General features: G+C 48.6%; 1 protein-coding gene across 2 annotated transcripts in view; it reads right to left on the bottom strand.

Moving 5' to 3' along the window:
• Ttc39a (tetratricopeptide repeat domain 39A) overlaps positions 1-19,866 on the bottom strand; it is a 40,688-nt gene that overhangs the window by 19,214 nt on the left and 1,608 nt on the right. Inside the window, exons 1-5 of one of the 2 annotated variants that reach the window (XM_021159772.3) lie at positions 12,265-12,351; positions 11,917-12,021; positions 4,495-4,626; positions 3,449-3,525; positions 3,013-3,080 (exon numbers count right to left, since the gene is read on the bottom strand). In XM_021159772.3, the coding sequence (XP_021015431.1) occupies positions 3,013-3,080; positions 3,449-3,525; positions 4,495-4,626; positions 11,917-12,021; positions 12,265-12,308 (426 nt within the window). In that variant the 5' untranslated portion in view covers positions 12,309-12,351. Of the gene's footprint in view, positions 1-3,012; positions 3,081-3,448; positions 3,526-4,494; positions 4,627-11,916; positions 12,022-12,264; positions 12,352-19,866 lie in introns of those variants that run through there. The other variant, XM_029476680.2, reaches the window with a different exon arrangement.

The following is a 19,866-nucleotide window of genomic DNA, read 5'->3' on the forward strand; positions in this document are numbered from 1 at the left end:
CAAAACCCAAAAGTAACCAAGGCTCACCCATGGGAGACTAGGTAAACTGGGGCATATTTACCTAAGAGAATATTGCCCAGACAACACAAAGACAAATGGAGAATTCAAGTCCCATGCAACTATAAGTCTTTGTGACACACAAAACCAACCAAAATATAACAATATGCTGTTCAGATACACTCAGGTGGGGGTGACCGAAGAAGGTAATGGCTGGGACAGTGTCATGGGATAGAGGGATGAGTCTTGCTGTGTTGACTCTGGCCTACAGATGAATCAGGGTATATGTGTAATTAAAATATATAACAAAAGTGAATAAAAGAAAATGCCATTCTTGCTTCAGTGAATACTAAATGGAAGACTAGGATTAGTCCAGCTTCAATCACCCAAGGGCCACAAAGATTTTTTTTAAAAATGAGCTAAAGATATCTGTCTATGATGCCTGTGAACCCCATCAATGATCAGCATGGCACGGTGATCCTAAAGGGGCCCTAGTAGCATGCATACCTTGGCAGTCACCAATAGCTCCATAATTGGATTTAAGATCTGTACAATAAAGAGGGAAACCGTGTCTGGTATTGGAAAACTAGCCAACTACTAGTACTAGTGAAGTCGTGGGTACTGGAGAATCTACATTCATTAATTTACTAAGCTAGCAGAACCCCTGGCAAGAGTCTGTAAACACTTGTCCTTATACCTACAGAAAAGTACAGTCATCACCCCCTCATCAAGGAAATGGATGAATCTTTGTAATGGGTGGGGACCACTACAGAAAACCACAACCAATCAAAACACAGCTGTGGAGTTCAGTCCCAGTGGACACATCTACAAAACATTCCCACACCTAAGGCTCAGGGAAGAGAGGGCAGAGATCGTAAGAGCCAGAGGATCAGGGGGTTTGCTATGAGTTTGTCTCCTGGGATGTCTGAAACTACACCCATAAAGACTCACCCATGTGACTGCCCAATTGTGAGCGGAACAAGGATGAATCCAATGCAGATGCCAAGGTGGACAGGGACAAGTCCACAAGGCCTCAACCCTACACTGAGAACAATAGAAAATAGGAGAGCTGGGGGTGGGAGGGGAGGTCTTCCCCAGGAAAGAGCTCACCAGCTGGTTGTCCAGTGCCAAATGGTTAGCTCTGAAAACATACAATCAGTATAGACAGAACGGGTTGTATTTAGCAATGTACATATATATGTATGTTCATATAAGTATATGTATGCAATGACAATTAGTGAGAAAAAGAGAGTTCATAAATTTGAAGGTGAGTGGGAAAGGGTATAATGGTGGAGGTTGGAAAGAGAAGGGAGAAATATAATTAAATTACAGTTTTTAAAAAAAAGCTAAGGAAGGGCTGGCGAGCCACCAATTGGATTTCCAGTCCCAAAGTGTCAGCCCTGAAAATATGCATACAAGTAACACTGTATGGTCTGATATATTGGCTCATTGACTATTCTTCCAGAAGGCCTAGGTTAAATTCACAGCATGTACATGGTGGCTCATAACTGTCTGTAACTCTAGTTCCAGGGAATCCAAAGCCCTCTTCTGGCTTTCAAGGACACCAGGCACGCCTGTAGTACTCAGCATACAGGCAAAACACCCACACACATAAAATAATATTTTTTTAATTAAAAAGAGCTAAAGAAGCCAGGTATGGTAACACACACATTTAATCTCAACACTTGAGAGACAGAGGCAAGTGGATTGCTGTGAGTTCAAGGCTGGTTTGGTCTACATAGGGAACTCTAGGTCAGTTAGAGCTGCTTAATGCAACACAATCTAAAACAAAAAAGAAGCTAAAGAAAGTAAATAGCACCCAACACTAAAATTCATCTTCCCTCCTCCAGTACATATACATACATACATACATACATACATACATACATACATACATACTACAATGCAAAGAAGTTCTAGTAGACTGTGTGTGCAGTGGCCTGCGTAATCTCCACTGTGGTAGGGAGACCTGTCTCTGACTTGGCCAGACCCAAATTCAAATCCCAGTTCACTAATTAAGTGACCTTAGGAGTCCTCTCCTTAGGACTCTGCTTTCCTGTCCCAGTCAAGTAACAAGTGTAGATGTGTCAGAAAGAACCTCATGTTATGGGAAGTATACAAATGGGGGCTAGGGAGGTGGCTCAGAAGCTAAAGTGCTTGCTACACTAACCTAAGAACAGAATTCAGATTCACTGAGTACATTTGTAATCCCTCCCAGAGGATGGAGGCAGAGATAGAATCATCTGGAAGCTTTCCAGCCAGCTAGCCTGGAGTACACAGCTCAGCAGCTAGCCTGGAGTACACAGCTCAGCAGCTAGCCTGGAGTACACAGCTCAGCAGCTAGCCTGGAGTACACAGCTCAGCAGCAAAAATAAGAGAGGCTCTGCCTCAAAACAAAGCAGAAGGAGAGATCCAATTCCCAAAAAGTTCTCCTCTGACCTCCACACATCCATGGCATGCCTTTCCCTCTTCCCATCACAGGCACACATGCATGCACTCACACACACACACACACACAGGCAGGCATGCATGTATCCATTTGTACACATGCATGTGTATGCAAATATGTGTATGTGTGCACATACACTAAAATAGTTTAAAATGTGGGAAGTGACTGAGGAAGATACCTGATATCAACTTCTGTTCTCCACACATGTATGCATATACCACACATTTATGCAACATGACAGATCTATCATAAACCTGGTATATTATTTATTCCAGGTGTTTGCTGCATGAATCAAGCAAAGCAGATCTGTGACAATGCCTGTGTCCACATGAGTCTTGACAGGAGCAAGAGCAGTTACCAGAAGGAGGCGGCACCATGAGACCCCTGGTGTATGAAGAAGAAACACCCACCCCTCCTTACCCAGCTTGGCCAGGCTTCAGAGTTTGGGAATCTGAGCCTCAGGCTTTGTCACTTCACAGGGGGCAGGTCATGCTTGGACTTGGGGACTGATCCAGAATGCTCTCTGCCCAGGTGTGGGGTGGGCTGGGGTGGGGAGAGCTTCCTACCTGCAGGAAGGTCAGGGCTGCTCTCTGTAGTAGGCATTCTGCATAACAGACCTCTGCGTGGATTTCCTCTGCAAGAACAGAAAACAAACAAAGCCTGGGGTCCTAGGCAAGAGGCTCAAGCAAAGCCACATTCCCTCTGGGGCATATGAAGTCACAAAGGCACATTCTAAACACCCCTGGGCTGAGGAGCAAAGCCGCTTTTCAGTCTTCCAGATGCTTAGCTGGTAATGTTGGGTGGCTGGGCCTCTCCGGTCCTAAGCCTTCCTCCAAAGGCCAAAGGCCAGAGACACCAAGTCCCAGGCAGTCGGCCGTAGCACAACTTCCTTGGGAACACTGGAATGAATAACTTTTCTCTCCTCCCTTCCACACTTCCCTCCCCTTCCTGGGCCTGAAGCCACCAGAGTCAATGCTGGAGAAGACATCTTGGATGTCACACCTTCTGTGAACTGGTCAATGGTGGGACGGTGCACCAGGTTGCTGAATGAGTCCGTCATCGAAGACTTCCTTCGGTGCCTAGAAAAGGAAAAGGTCCCAGTGATTCCATGAGGTGGAAAGAGGACCGGTCTAGGTCACGCTTGTCTTTATGTGCATGCAAGCACACCAGAGCACATAATACAAGCACACATGCACGTGCGCGTGCACACACACACACATACACACGCACACTTTGCTATACTTTCAAATATTGGAAGGTTTGTGGGCACCTCCCACAGAGTCCTCCAGACTCAGGTCTCCAGCACTCCCAATCCAGGGCTGGCTTGCTGGAATTTTTTCTTCATTTCTCCCTTCCTCACTGTGCTGGGGTTCAAACTCAGAGCACCCTATATACTAGGCAAGTGCTGTACTGAGTCACACTCCCAACCGCCCTGGTCCAGGGCTTTCTAATCTTTTGGCCTTACAACCGGCTCTGTTCACCTCCCTGGACCAAGCTCAGGTGTCACCCCACCCCCACCCCTGCCCCTAGAGCCATCGCTACTATGGGATGAAGCTTTATGGTGCTTGCCTGCCTCACATTAGATGTCATGGGTGGGGCTGTGTTCCTGCCAGGTGGTGAGCTGAGCAGAACTGCTGAGGCCTAAGGAGTTCCCGGATCCCCAAGGCCTGGCCCAGCGGCCAGTCAGTACACAAACACCCAGGAACTGTTACTTCATTCATAGACTCCGGACTAAACTCACTCAAGCACACACCAGGCCCTGCCACCGTGTCTCCAGGACAACCCTGTGACTCACACATCATCACACCTCTTTTATAAATGAAGAACGTTGAGTCCTGGGTGGGATCTGCCCGAGACAGAATCCATTTTCTCCCCAGTGACTGGATCAGGCAAGGTTCTACAGCCATGCTAACACGGACAGCTCTCAGCACTGGAGGACACAAGTCCTCTTAAGCAGCGTTTAGCGACACACCAGGCACTTGGTCAAAACGAGGAGACAGACAGAAGCAAGAACCTCACTACCCCATCCCTGACCCCACAGCTCTGACCTCTGACACAGCGACTGCGCTTCTTTCATCATGTTGCCAGCAAGCAGGATGTCCTGGGGGTCGAAGGTCATCATGGCCTGCATCTCCAGGATGGTGGCATACGTCAGGGAGTGATACATGCTCTCCTTGGTTCTGTGGGACAAAGTGGGTGTTGAGAACCCCAGAGATGGCTAGCTGGCTGTGGATCACCTGATAGCTCATCCTGTTTTACCTGGGGACACATTTCCAAAGTCTAATCCTTTCATGGCATCTCAAATGTCCTCTGTCCAAGGAGGAAGGGGCAGAGAAGGGGAGTGAGATAGAGGGGGTAAGTGGGAGAAGCAACCTGGTAGGTAATAAACACTTTGCAGACAGGTAACAAGTAATTAAAAATAAAAGATCTTGGTCCAGTTCTCAGTTCCTCTTCCTGCTGAGTGACCTCTAGTGTGGTGAGGGGTCCTGATGCTGCCCACAGGAAGTGCTTGCTTCAAGCCTTTGCCCCTCCTCCAGCAGGCCAACCCTCCCCCCCCCTCCCCGCCCCCATCCTCAGTAACAGCCTCCTGCACCTTCTGTTACTTCTGCTTCCCCATCTCCTCTGACTTTCAGCACCTGGCTGAACCTCCCAGCTCTCAAGACTGCAACCCCAGGGCCACCAAAATGGCTCAGCAGGCAAAGGTGCTTGCCACCAAGACTGATAGCTCAGCACCCACATTTTCCACAAGGAAGCCCCACACTTCCCTCCTCCAGGCCCTTGCCAGGCTGCCCCCTCAGCTTGAGTTGTCTTTCTCCTACCCCGTATCTTCTGACTCAGTCACCACAGGCCTCAGCCTTCAAGACCCCTGGGAATTCAGGCTCTTCCTTGGGAGCCACACATCTGTGACAAGGCATATGAGGACAAGCTTAGCTCTCTCTCTCTCTCTCTCTCTCTCCTCTCTCTCTCTCTCTCTCTCTCTGTCTCTCTCTCTCTCTCTCTCTCTCTCTCTCTCTCTCTCTGTCTCTCTCTCTGCAGACTATGGGTACCTTGGGGCAGGGCTTGGGTGTGATACTTCTCCGTGACCTGATATAACAGGGCTGAGTCAGGTTATCCTCAGAAACCTTCCTGGCTCCCTGTGCCTCCACAGACCCCAGCTTCTAGACTAAAGGGTGCCTCAGGGTACAGGGGCAGCATCTATCCCACTGTAGAGAGCGGAGAGGGAAGTAATGGCTAAAAAAAGGAACTTAGCTGTTACCCCAGCAACAGGGGTGATGTCACTGAATAGCTGGGGCTACTGAGACGTGGCAGGAGCCTGGCAGTTTGGTTCCCTTCCTCGGATGCCTTTGTCAATTATTTACAAAGCGCCCCAGTCCCAGGGCAATGCTGGGATCGTCAGAGGGATGACTACGTTTTATAAAGGGATTTGTTGTTAGATTATCTTCCTTTCTTGTTAAAGCAAAGCCTGTGGATGTTACTCCTTTCCTTCAGGGGTTAAGGGGTTTGGTTTTGGTGGTGGTGGTGGTTTTTTGTTTTTGTTTTTTTGAGGCAGGACCTTGGACTCCTCCCTCTACCTCCCAAATGCTGGGATCACAGGCTTGCACCACTATACCAGGCTACACCACTATTGGCCAGGATTCTTTTTATTTATATATATATACATATATATATATAAATATATATATTTTATTAGGTATTTTCCTCATTTACATTTCCAATGCTATCCCAAAATCCCCCATACCCTCCCCCCTACCCCCCTACTCACCCACTCCCACTTTTTGGCCCTGGCATTCCCCTGTATTGGGGCATATAAAGTTTGCAAGACCGATGGGCCTCTCTTTCCAGTGCTGGCCGACTAGGCCATCTTTTGATACATATGCAGCTATAGTCAAGAGCTCCGGGGTACTGGTTAGTTCATAATGTTGTTCTACCTATAGGGTTACAGATCCCTTTAGCTCCTTGGATACTTTCTCTAGCTCCTCTATTGGGGGCCCTGTGATCCATCCAATAGCTGATTGTGAGCATCCACTTCTGTGTTTGCTAGGCCCCGGCATAGTCTCACAAGAGACAGCTATATTTGGCCAGGATTCTTGAGGACCAAAGGAAAGGCTTGGGGACTTCTCCCTAGACCTGCCAATTCCCAGATAACTCCCAACCTGCGCCATGACTACTCTGTGTATAGACAGTGGCTTGAGGAAAGGATTTGGCTCCGGTAGTGGGGGCCCTGAACTTGGACTCCAGTCCCTCAGACACAGATTGGAATCTTGGCTTTGCCAGTCACCTGCTGCATGACTCTGATAGGCCTCTTGGACTCTTGGAGTCTCAGGGTTCCCCTCCATAGAAAACAAATCCACCAGGCATGGTGGTGCACATCTTTAATCTCAGCACATTCAGGATGCAGAGGTGGAGCTCTGTAAGTTCGAGGCTAGCCTGGTCTACATGGTAAGTTCCAGGCCAGCCAGAGACCCCCACAAAAAAATAAAAAATAAAAATTAAATAAATAAATGGAAGGGAGGGAGGAGGGAGGGAGGGAGGGAGGGAGGGAGGGAGGGAGGGAGGGAGGGAGGGAGGGACTTAAGAAGGATTAAGACAATGATGTTTCTGTCCTGGAACTTCTAGAGACTGAAATGGTTCTCAGATCTCTGGCCATATCACCCTGCTCAGTAAATGTGAGTCCCTCTGTTTCACCAGTGTTCTGAGTCACTTACTTGAGGGACTTTGGTAACAGGACCAACAGTATCCCCCAGAACATTCCTAGCCTCTTCCCTAGGTTCCCTTCTCTCCTCTTCTTCCGGTGAGCCCCAAGACTCAGCCCTACCCGTCCAGCCACGCCTGCTTGACGGGAAGGAAGAAGCCCAGCCCAGGCAGCTGGCAGACAAAGTGGAATTTCTAGTCTGAGACCCAAGGCCCCAGTGTGTACCCGTGGCTGGGAATCCTGGCCCTCAGTAGCCCACCACCTGGAGGACTCCGACCTGGGGTGGCCTGGAGTGGGGAACAGAATATGCTATACCAGGAATAGCTTGGTATAGGGACCTGGTATAGTGAGCCCCAAATTCAAACACCCAGAGTTATATGTGTGGCACTTGGACCCCTGAGCAGAAACCAGCTCTGTGAAAGGGCGCCCCCTGGGGCCCAGACCAGATGTCTGGGGAGAGTGCTAGAAGACCATCACTGAGGCAGATGGCGGTCCCAAGCCCCCTTCTCTCCACTAGCAGCACACTCCTTGGCAACCCTCCTTCCCTGCCTAGGCCCCGACCTCTGGCCTCCACACCCCGAGCCCTCCGACCTGCTGCTGTACTCAGTTAGGAACGCCAGGCCAGGCCTACACACTCCCCCAAGCTGCCATTGAGCAAGGATGGAAGCAACCTGCTGACAGGTGATTCCTCCGTTAAAGCCTCATCCCGCTCAGAAAACAATGTCCCTCTCCTTGTCATCCCCCAGAACTGCCTGGCCCCTTGTGTTTAGCAAGTGGCCTAGCCTCTTCCTTAAGAGAAACTCTAGCCCAATAAACTCCAGAAACTCAGACGAGCTCTGCACTTGGAACTCACTCATCTCTGTATGTTTCCACCGCCTCCCTCCTCTTTGGGAGGAAGCCACATGAGGCCCTTCCATGCAAGCTGTCCATTCCAACCTACATGAGACCGGGGAGAGTTCAGCAGTCAGAACGTAGCTTGCAGCACAGGGTGGCCTGCATTTAGATCTAAGCTCTGCCACTGACAAACCATTCACCAGGAAGAACTGGGAGCTGCCCCCATGTTCCAGACAGTGTCATTCAGAGATGTGGTGCAGAAGCAGGAAGGGGACGTGGTAGGCCCAGTTAGACCCATGGAGCACAGAAGGGATGAGAGCCAACACAGTACACAGTATGGAAATGTAAATGACTTAGGACCCAAGTTTCTCTGAGGTGTCATTGTCCCTAAGTGGGGCCCAGGGGTTGTGTTGTTGTTGAACACGCTCTAACATGGTGGTTCTCAGTGGAAGAGATGAGGTACTTTTGTCTCCACCCTGCAGAAGAAAATCTGACAGTTGCTGGAGAGTCTTTGTCATTGGTAGGATGCACTCTTACTTCACTGGGACATTTGATCATTTTGATTGGCTTAAGGTGAGCTACAGGGAGCATGGCACTGACCTCCCAGACTGAAAAACATAGGGAAAGAGTATGCTCTAGAAGTAGAGCAGGCATCCTGGGTTCCAGGTGTGGTGGGACACACGTGCAGTCCCAGAGATGGGCAAGCTAAGACAGGAGGATCTCAAATTTGAGGCCAGCCTGGGCTACGTAGTAAGATTTTTGTCTTACTATGAAAAAGAAGTAAGAAAAGGGGTGATAGAGAGATGGCTCAGCAGTTAAATGCATTTACTCTTGCAAAGGACCTAGGTTCGATTCCGAGCACCCACATGCTGGTTTAGAATTTTCTTTAACTCCACTTCCAGGGGATCTGGAGCCCTTCTATGGGCACACATAGGCGGCTGTGGGTTTGAATCTGAGACCCTGCTTCAATCAATGAGGGGAAAGACTAATCAATGATGATTCCAACCTTGGGCCTCCGAATGCATTTGCACATGCACGCGCACATGCACACACACACACACACTGACACGTGTATCACACACATGCATGCATACACAAAAGCGGAAAAAGAAAGAAAAGTATGATATTAAGGCCAAAATAGAACATCCAGAGAAACAATAATAAGTGCTAAGATCATGGAATTAGTCCCATGATCATGGAAGTGAAGAGAAACGAGGGGAAGGACTTAATGACACTCAGACAAGGCAGAGGCTCAGCACGATGCTGAGCTCAGCATGTAAGGGCACTGCTGTCAAGCCTGACAACCTGAATTCAAATCCCAGAATCTACACAGTGGACGAAGAGGGCTGACTCCTGAAAGCTGTCATTTGACCTTAACATGTGTGTGCAGTGCAGTGGCCATACACACACATACGCATACACAATCACACATATGCACATATACACACAAGCACACATATGCACATACATGCATACACAGTCATGCGTGTGCGCACACGCATGCGCGCACACACACACATACAGTTTTTTAAATGGAAAAAAGGGAGGGAATGAGAAGCTTAGAGAAGGCTAGCCTGGGAAGCCTGACACCTGGCTTAAGGAAAGGAACAGAAGACTAAAAGAACTTCCTAGAACAGAAAGAATTGATTACAAAGCTACAGAATGAAAGAGACCTTTGTCCCAGTCCATTGCTGTGGGGCATACTTACAGGAACAAGAGTAGATCTGAATATTTCTGAGACAGGGACAAAAAAGATCACACATGGGGTAAGAACTAGGACCCAGTTGTCTCAGTCAGTTACTGTAGCCTAGGGATGGTACCACCCACATTAGACTAGGCTCTCCCACATCAATGAGATTCCCTCCTCTCAGATGACTTAGCTTGTGTCAAGTTGACATAAAACTATCCAGCACAGTAGCTATAGTAGCTTCTGGGAAGTAGGTGAGTGATGTCTTCCAACTTTTAACAGAAAAAAGAATCTCTATGCAACTCCTTGTTGGGAAGGCTTTAGAAAATGTGCTCTGGTAAAATAGAGGCAACATGAGAACAGAAAGCTGAGGCAGGTGGGGATGGGGAGGGAGGGGAGAGGTGGACCCAGCCAGGAGGCACGGATCTCCTTCAAAGCAGCGCTCACGGCTCACCTGTATGTTTGAACATTTGGGTAGAACTTGTGGTGGATTTGTGTCATCCTGTGGAGGGTTACAAATAGCTAAGTGTAAAGGACAGCAAATTAGGAGATGAAGAAACAAGACCACAAACAGCAAGGAGATTGCCATCCATGCCATGTAACACACAACTCGCCTTGACAACTAAGATGGGAAGGACTCCTGAAACAAGCAGTTTTACAATGGGTTGGAATGTCAGTGCTGAGGACAGATAGGAATGTTGGAGGCTCAGGGCCCAGTTACCTTGTATCGGGCTAGTTCTAGCCCCAGATCAGCTATTCGTTGCCCATGTCTATGTTGGAACAAACATCCTTGATAATAGATGAAACCTTTTGGAATCTGTTAACTATTAGCTTCCACCAATCCAGAAGCTAGGAATGCCACCGGATAGCATCCGGAGACCATTGTGAGGCCTCCCTCATCTTGCTGTACTGGTCTTTCTGATGTACCCACCACTGTATTTTACTAACCTTAACAGGTTCCCTGGACATGGTCATTCAAAAGGGCCCCAGAATAAACTCTCTCTTGTTCCCTTTGGGATGAAAGCTGTGGTTTGTTTGCTCGTGTTGACCAAGATAGACATAATACAATAATTACGAAGGTATAGTAATATAATTAGTGAGTTGGTTAAATATTGCTAATATGCTAAGAGGAGGATGAGAGAAGCCATAGGACCAGGTGGGTGAAAAGTGTAAAGCTAAACACTTTTGGTTTTGGTTTTTCAAGATAATATCTCATGTAGCCCAGGCTAGCCTTGGGTATGTTATCACTGGAGGATGACGCTCAAGTTCTGGGCTTTCTATCTGTACCTCCCAAGCACTGGGCATCTGGGTAAAAAAGCCAAATTCCTTTCCTTTTAGGAACACTCTTTCTATGTCACCCTGGCTGTCCTGGAACTCTATAAAGACCAGGATGGCTTCAAACTCAAGGAGATCCACCTGCCTCTGCCTCCCAAGACCTGGGATGATAAATGTGTGCCACCATGACCAACGAAAGCTACATTCTTATCTACTAAGAGACAAGATTTTTAAAATGATAAAACAGTGAATCTTGGGTTAGTGAGAAGACTCAGCTGTATGTGGGTCTGGCAGCCCAAGTGTCATCCCAAGATCCCACAAGGTGGCAGAAGAGACCCGATTCCCTAGAGTTTTCCTCTAACCTACACACACACACACACACACACACACACACACACACACATACACACACACGCGCGCGCGCACGCACACACACACACACACATACTAAAATTTTTATTAAAAGTGAATTTTATGGTATCCGAATGAATTATACCTCAGTTTTAAAACTGAAAAGAGGGAGGTTAGGAAAGAAAAAGCTACACATGCATATTAGTTAGCAATAGTACGTCAGGCCCAGTGGTGCATACTGGGAATCTCAGCACTTGGCAGGGGGAGGGGGAAGGATCTCAAGTCAGAGGCTCAAAACTAAACAAACCAACCAACAGCAAACATCGGAGAGACGCTTAATATTGCAGCCCTCAATCCTACCCAAAGGCTCAGTAAACGGGCCTAAAGGGTTACAGAGGATACCCCCTGCCCCCTCCAGAGTCAATGAGAATAGGAAATCACCAGGTCCCTGTGATTGTGGAAACGACTTGGTGTATACAGGCTGTAAAAGGGGTGCCTGGGCAATTTGGATGAGACTTCTTGAGGGTCATGGTGACCCAGAAAGCGTAATGCTCTCACGGGGCTCCTCTAATCCATGTTCTCCCCATGTGTGCACTTGCACGTGTGCACTGCTCAGGGATTTAAGCTCACCTGGGTTTGAGGTAGCTGAGTGCTTCTGAGAACTGGTTGGTAAGGAAGAGGTCCAAGGCTGTCATGCACTGGTCCAGGGCCTCATGGAGGCTGCTCACAGGAGACCTGAGGGAAGAGACAGACATGGCCCTGATGCTGGGAGGCTTGGCAGAGCCTCACCGGTCTGGTCAACCTGACCACTGGGCCTCTGGTCTGCCCATTCTATAGTGAGACACAGGGATGTTTTACAGCCACCTCTCAGGGATCCCAGTGGTGGAAAGAGGGAGGGTGTCACCTGAGACCCAATGACAGGGTGGGGATGGGGCTAAGGATGGGGAGCAAGGAAGCCATAAGAGTGAACTTTCTTACCCTTTACAATCGTAAAGGGAGTCCTTGTGGCCCTTCTGACCCATTAGGCTTTGCTGTCCCACTGAGGGACCACTTGTTCCTCTCTGGGTATTTCTTCAAGTTCTTACTGACCTCAGGCCTACACTCTAGAACAGACACTGTCACAATGGGCCATGGAAGGCAGTGGTCCAGTAAGAGCATTCCAGAGCCTTCTAGACTCTTCACCTTCCTGATGGCCTCTCCCACACACCTGGCCCTCTTCTGGTGCTCAAGTTCCTTGACAGCTCTTAGCATCCTACCTATATATTTAAATTAGTGTCTGTCTCCATCCACAAAAATACAAACATCTAAAAAACAGGAATCTTGGGCTGGAGAGATGGTTTAGAGATTAAGAGCACTGACTGCTCTTCTAAAGATCCTGAGTTCAATTCCTAGCAGCCACATGGTGGCTCACAACCATCTGTAATGGGATCTGATGCCCTCTTCTGGTGTGTCTGAAGACAGCTACAGTTTACTCTTATACATAAATAAATCTTAAAAAAAAAAAAAAGAAATAAAAAACAGGAGTCTTGCTCTATCTCTTCAGCAGTCCCAGCCCTCATGTCTGGCACAAAGCAAGCTCCTAACCAACACATGAGCAAGTAAAATAAATGAAGTGCAAGGCTGGGACTTGCCTGGCTCTCTCAACTTTCCCTTTTAAAAATGCCTCTTCTCCAGGGGCCGCATCATTGCATGACAGGTAGTGGGTTTTGTTTAGTTTTTTGAAACAGGGTCTCCCTGGCTACTCTGGAAGTCTTTATATCAGGCTGGCCTGGAACTCACAGAGATCCACCTGCCTCAGTGCTGGGATTACAGGCATGCATCTGAAAGAAGTTTGTTACAGAAGTTTGCAATACTGCTGACGAAAATCCTGACCCTCAAACCACAGTAAGGAGAGAGTTTTCCACTAGGCCAGCTTCTACACACACCCTGAGGCCCATCAGCAGCTCCTCCCAGGCAAACTGAGAAGACTCAAAGCTCACCTCCTGCACACTCTCCCAAGTCTGCTCCCTCCCAGCCCTGCCATCTTAATGAGTAACATATCTGCACCCAGTTTCTCCAGCCAGGAGTCTGATAGCCATCTTTGACCCAGTCCTCTCACTGGGCTCCATAACCAAATACCTGCCTCCATGCCTCTGGGCCTCTGGGCCAAGCTGCTGCCATGGTAACCCAAGTCTGACAGGAAACCCCCCTTTTCCCTTTTGCGACCTCCTACCCAGTCTCTTAGCTGCTTTAGCACTGAATTTCATGTCCCATAAGATGGGCTTCTTCTGTCTCTCTTAGGGTCTGCATTCACTTATTGGTGATGGTTAGTAGTATTTGTGTTTTAAATAATAAAGACAATTTCCAAGTTGATAGAGAGATATACCACGGCAGATTTAAGTTGATACATCCTTCAGCAACACCAGCCTTTGCAGTGGAGGAAGATGGGATAGGTTTGTCTGGTTTCATTGTGTGTGTGTGTGTGTGTGTGTGTGTGTGTGTGTGTGTGTGTGTGTATGTATCCATAGCACATGTGTGGAGATCTGCCAACAACTTGTGGGAGTCAGTAGTCTTCCTTCTACCTTGTGTCTCACAGGGATTGAACTCAGATCTCCAGGCTTGGCAGCAAACACCTTCACCTGCTGAGCCCTCTTGCCTACCCTTGTAGCTATTGTGGTTTGAATGAGAAATGTCCCCTATAGGCCTCTGTATAAACATTCAGTCCCCAGCCAGCTAGTGTTGATTTAGGGAAGAACCTTTTGGAGGGGGGGGGTGTTTCCTAAGGGAAATGGGCCACTAGGGGTGCGCCCTGAGTGAGGTTTTATAGCCCAGCTCTTCTTCCTGTTTGTTCTTGCTTCCTACATATAGATGTGATATGAACGGCCAGCTTCCTGCCCCTGCTACCACTGTCCCCAGATGCAGACTGTGTCCCCCAAAAACTGTAAGCCCAGGATAATCCCTTTCTTTCTTACATTGCATTTGTCAGAGTTATTTTATTACAGTAACAGAAAAAGAAGCTAAGATGGGGCTCGGGGGTCGGCGGCTCACTGGTTTAGTGGCTCACCTATTGCACTTGCAGAGGACCAGGGCCCAGCCTCCCCCTCTGGCTTCTGCAGGCACCGGGCACACATGCCTGCCAGCAAGACATTCACATAGATGAAAGAAAGAAAGAAAGAAAGAAAGAAAGAAAGAAAGAAAGAAAGAAAGAAAGAAAGAAAGAAAGAAAGAAAGATAGATCAAAGTGGAGGGAGACTAAGACAGCAAGCCAAGCTGACTCAAGTGCTCAGCTCAGTCCTCTTGCCCCAGCCTTCCAAGAGCTGGGTTTACCAGGTGAGAACTTCCTTCAAGAAGCCCCTGCCCTCCCATAATCAGCTTCCAAACGCTGACACCATTGCATACACTAGCAAGATTTTGCTGAAAGGACCCAGATATAGCTGTCTCTTGTGAGACTATGCCAGGGCCTAGCAAACACAGAAGTGGATGCTCACAGTCAGCTATTGGATGGATCACAGGGCTCCCAATGGAGAAGCTAGAGAAAGTACCCAAGGAGTTAAAGGGATATGCAACCCTATAGGGGGAACAACATGATGAACTAACCAGTACCCCGGAGCTCTTGTCTCTAGCTGCATATGTATCAAAAGATGGCCTAGTCGGCCATCACTGGAAAGAGAGGCCCATTGGACTTGCAAACTTTATATGCCCCAATACAGGGGAATGCCAGGGCCAAAAGAATGGGAATGGGTGGGTAGGGAAGTGGGGGGGTATGGGGGACTTTTGGGATAGCATTGGAAATGTAATTGAGGAAAATACGTAATAAAAAATATTAAAAATTAAAAAAAAGAAGCCCCTGCCCTCACTCCCTGCAGCCCCCTAGCCCTGGCACACCCCCACCGTGGTCCACAGCCCCCTTTATGGCTTTCTTTGCATGGTTCCTCCTCAGGTATGGGATTTTCTGGTTGCGGCGTTTTTCAGGTTGATTGTGGTTCCCATTTTCAGGGGTGCCGCTGGATTCTTCTTTCAGATCTGTGGTTATTTTAGACAGTGTTTGGTTCCCTGCCAATTGTTTCAGCTTCAGATTCAACTTCTTCACACATCTTTCTTTCTTTCTTTCTTTCTTTCTTTATTTATTTATTTATTTTCTCTGTGTAGCTCTGGCTGTCCTGGAACTCACTCTGTAGACCAGGCTGGCCTCGAACTCAGAAATCCGCCTGCCTCTGCCTCCCAAGTGCTGGGATTAATTCTTCACACATCTTCTACACAACTAATTATATGTTATTTTAGCCTTTTAGATGCTCAGAGAAAACAATTCTGTTACTTATTGTTTCTGGTGCTTGTCACTTTCAGTGGCTTGTTTCCCTGTGTGCGTTAAACCTTTATCACTAACTCACATCTGAGTATTCCCAAAGGAACCTTGGGATAGGACCCATTCCTTCAGAAAGGACCATGCTGACTTGGCCAGCTTCCCTGAGCCTGTAAAAATTATTATGTTACTTTATGAATTCTAAATCCTCAAAGGTAGTGTGCATTTAAACACACACACACACACCCCAAAGCTCTTGCAAGAAAGTCAACTAGTATTTGTCATTTTTAGGGAATTCTTTCCCATGACTCTCCAAGTATTTCCTGACACTGGACCCTCCAGGGCCCCCACTTAAAGACAGGGGAAAGAGTTTGTGTCCAGAATCTTCACAAGGTTCAAGTCCCAAACCCAGTTTCCTGTGCCTCGAGTGGCTGGAGCTTTCTGAGTCTGAAAGCCACTAGGTTTCCATGGCTTTCTGGTCACACCCCAGTCCCCACAGCAAGGGAGGACCAACCAATGTCACAAGTTCAGGAAGTCACCATAGAGGGTGCCCGGGGTAACCCACTGCGCCTCCAGGTCTGCTGTAAATGCTAATCTCTAACTCACCTCTGTCTTAATAGCTACAGGTATCTTCTGAAAGCACAGATCTGACCATGTTTCTTCAAACCCATCATGGTTTCTGGTGCCTCTGAGAGCAAAGACCCACATCCTTTCCATGGTCATAAAAGGCCCAACCCAAAGCTGCCTGGCCCTCTTCTCAGGAGGCCTGACCTGTTCTCTTCCTTTGTGTTTAGGGCCAGCCTAGCAACCAGTGTCCAACCCAGTCATCTTCCTGGCCTGAATTAACCAGGAGGCAAGAAACATAGTGCCATGTGTACTCAACGACATTCTTAACTTGTACCCTCATAATATTAGTGACACGGGGTTATACCCACTGCAGAAGAGAAAACAGAGGCATAGAGGTGAGGTGACTTAACCAAACCCACAGAGCCAAGTGCTGGGCTCTGACCTGAATTTCTGCCTATGTAGGTGTCCGTTGGCTCGACCTCAAGTGCAGAGGCAAAAGCCTGCCTCTTCTTTCTGCAGACATTCTACCCCTCTCATCCTATCCTGAGTAGAGGTGATAAAGACACACAGCCCGAGGGCCTTGTTCCCCTGGAGCCCCAGCACCTTTTTGACTTAACTGAAGTGAGTTATATCAACATCAACCTCCCCTTACACTAGAGACAGTCCTGAACCCTATTTCCCTCCCACCACACCTACCAAACTCTCTTGGTTCGTGTTCACTCTGGGCTCTGGAACAGCATGGCCCCAAACTGGAACCTACCTGCCTTTGAGGTACTCAGTGTTCTGAAGACTCCAGAACAGGCAGAACAATGACGGCCACAGCTAACAGGGCTGTGACTGTGAAAATTATCAGGGCTGAGAGGCCCTGACACTCAAGGAAGGCATCTGAGCCACATGGGACTGAACAGAACACAAGGTGGACAAAGAAGCCCCAAAAGAGACCAGAGTACAGAGTGAGCCAGGGCTGGTAGTGCTACAAGGTGGTCCTGAGGCACTGCAGTCTGGACAGGCTGAAGACAGGCTTCAGAAAACCTGCAGGTGAGGCAGGGGCTGGCCAGGGAGCTAGGAAGACTGGTGACATTAGCTCTATGGGACTAATGGCATTGACAACCACTCCCTTATCTAAATTAACCATGGTATTATTTTGCTCAATCCTTCCCCCAGCTGAGCTCTTATCTACATGTGACAGATAAGGCAGTAAAGGCGCTGCTGTGTCAGCCGACTCCTCTCCGGGGCTTTCTGCAGGAGCAAAGCACAGGACTTTCCCCAGGCTTCCCCTGCCCTAGCTGGGAAGGAGGGCCTAAGTCACCCAGGCCTTTCTATTCCAGGGCACCAACTTATATTTTTGTGACAGTGGCCTCTGCTATCCTTAAGGACATTGAGGCATGGGTAAGGGATGAAGATGGGCAGGCAATGAGCTGGATGGAACATGGCTGGTGACCTACATCAGGGTCCTAGGCACCGTGGAAAAGAACTGTGACCCGTTCAGTCACAGTCACACTCACATGCACACGTGGGAGGCCACTGTGAGAAGCAAGCTGGAGGGTAGGAGGGGTGCCCGGTGGCTGGAGCCATTCTCCTTCCCTTTCCTCCCTGCCTCCCTATGTCGTTTGGGCTGGTACTTTGAAGTCTCATTGGCAGTCCTGGAGACAAGGTAACTGGGAGACCCCCAGACTCAGTTAACCTCTTACCCTAACCTCAAGACCAAAGTCACTCAGGGAGCAGACTGGAGCCAGCCCTAGATTTTAATCTCTCTTCTGCCCTTTGGGGATGGAGGACGATCGCTCAAAGAATGCAGTATCTATAGGGAGTTGTGGCTTCTGAATTGACCTTTCTAGGTTTCAAATAGGTCCAAGAGGTTTTGCCCAAAGCCCCCCTACTCCTGTGGCCCTTAGCCTCACATGGTCAGTACTATATGAAGACACTTAACAGGACATAGCCTTTCAGAGTTTTGAAAGCAGACAGCCTTGAGCCGAGCTGCAGCTCAGCACTTACTTGGTCACCTGCTAGAGGTGTTTTTGGTTTTGTCCTTTGAGAGTGGACTGGGGCTCTTATATCTAAGGCTGGCCTGGGACTCACCACATAAGCATGGATGAGCTTGGGTTTCTGATCCTCTTGCCTCCCCTTCCCACGAGCTGGGATTACAGGTTGTGTTCTACCATGCCCAGCTTCACTTGGTGCCAAGGGATCAAACCCAGGGCTCTGTGCATGCTAGACAAGCGCCATGCCAGCTGAGCTCCAACCCCAGCCTGGAGAAAGTTCTTTGATTTTGATAAGCCTCTATTTCCTCATCAGTACAATGGGCTTCATGGTGCCTACACATTCCTACCTGGAATGTGAGGAAAGACTGAGGTGGGAATACTCAGGAACTATCACTGGATGTTCTTGCCTCATGCTATGCACGGTCCATCACTCTCATCAAGCAGGACAAAAGTAGGAACGGAACAAGCCAGGCTTGGAGGCCCAGTCCTACAGTCCCAGCACCTAGGAAGGCTGAGGCAGGAAGATCTGAATCTGAGGCCAGACAGGGTCGACATGGTGAGATCCTGTCAAAAAGAAAGAGGGGGTGGGGGAAAGGGACAAGGAAGGGAGGGAGGGGAAGGCTTGAGTGCACACTGTAACGACCAGGGGGGACCACAGAGGCACACTCCTGTGTACAAAAGACAGCCATACAGGAATGAACACTCTGTGAATAGAAGGAGGCAGGAAAACACCCCAGTGTCTAACAAGAAGGATGAGTAAATTAATGGAGTCTTCACACAGGGTGGTGAAGTGGGTGCCAAGGTGAGGGGAACCAGCTTGTGGGCCCAAGGAGGCAAAAACCTCAGAAACCAAACTTTTAGAAAAGTAAGCCATAGATCGGGCGTTTGCTGCAGGCTCTGTTACAGAACACTTGGAAGCAAGAGCAGACTCAGCCCCCCCCCCCCCGCTGGATTGTTTTTAGATTTTCCCATACTCAGCAGGAGAATAAAAATGGAAAACAATAAACTCAAGACTCAGGCTGGCAATTATCTCTGGAGAGGGAAGGCGGTGTGGGGAGGGGGTATTCCAGAGGGTTTCGCTAACAGGACTTCTCTCTTAAAAGGAGGATGGAGTACGTGGAACACAGAGTTAGCATCTGGCAACACAGGGTGACAAGAACCCAGGGCTTTACCACAGAGGCTAGAGGATGGCTTAGTGGTTAAGCGCTGCTCTCATGGAGGGCCAGAGTCGGGTTCCCAGGACCCTCACCGATGACTCACAACTGCCCATAATTCCAACTGCAGGGGATCTGATGCCCTCTTCTGCCTACATAATTTAAAAATCAAAATGCCTTAGAATTATTTACCACATTCTTCTGAAGCCTTAAAAACATTTCACACACACACTCACACAAACACACACTCACACAAACACACACACTCACACACACACATTGTTTGTTTTGTTTTGTTTGAAACAGAGTTTCTCTGTGTAGCCCTGGCTGTCCTGGAACTCACTCTGTAGACCAGGCTGGGCTCAAACTCAGAAATCTGCCTGCCTCTGCCTCCTAAGTGCTGGGACTAAAGGTGTGTGCCACCACTGCCCGGCACATTTCACTTTGTTAACTGGGCATGGTAGCACATGCCTGTAGTCCCAGCTGGTGGGAGGTAGGGATGGGACCATGAGGAGTTCAAAGGTCATCCTTGGGTACACAGAGAGTACACCAGCAGTCTGGGCTACAGGAGACCCTGTCTTAACCCACCCTGTCCCCA

The sequence above is a fragment of the Mus caroli genome, unplaced genomic scaffold (genome assembly GCF_978045245.1).
Source record: "Mus caroli unplaced genomic scaffold, Mus_caroli_1 scaffold_6, whole genome shotgun sequence".
NCBI classification, from domain to species: Eukaryota; Metazoa; Chordata; class Mammalia; order Rodentia; family Muridae; genus Mus; species Mus caroli.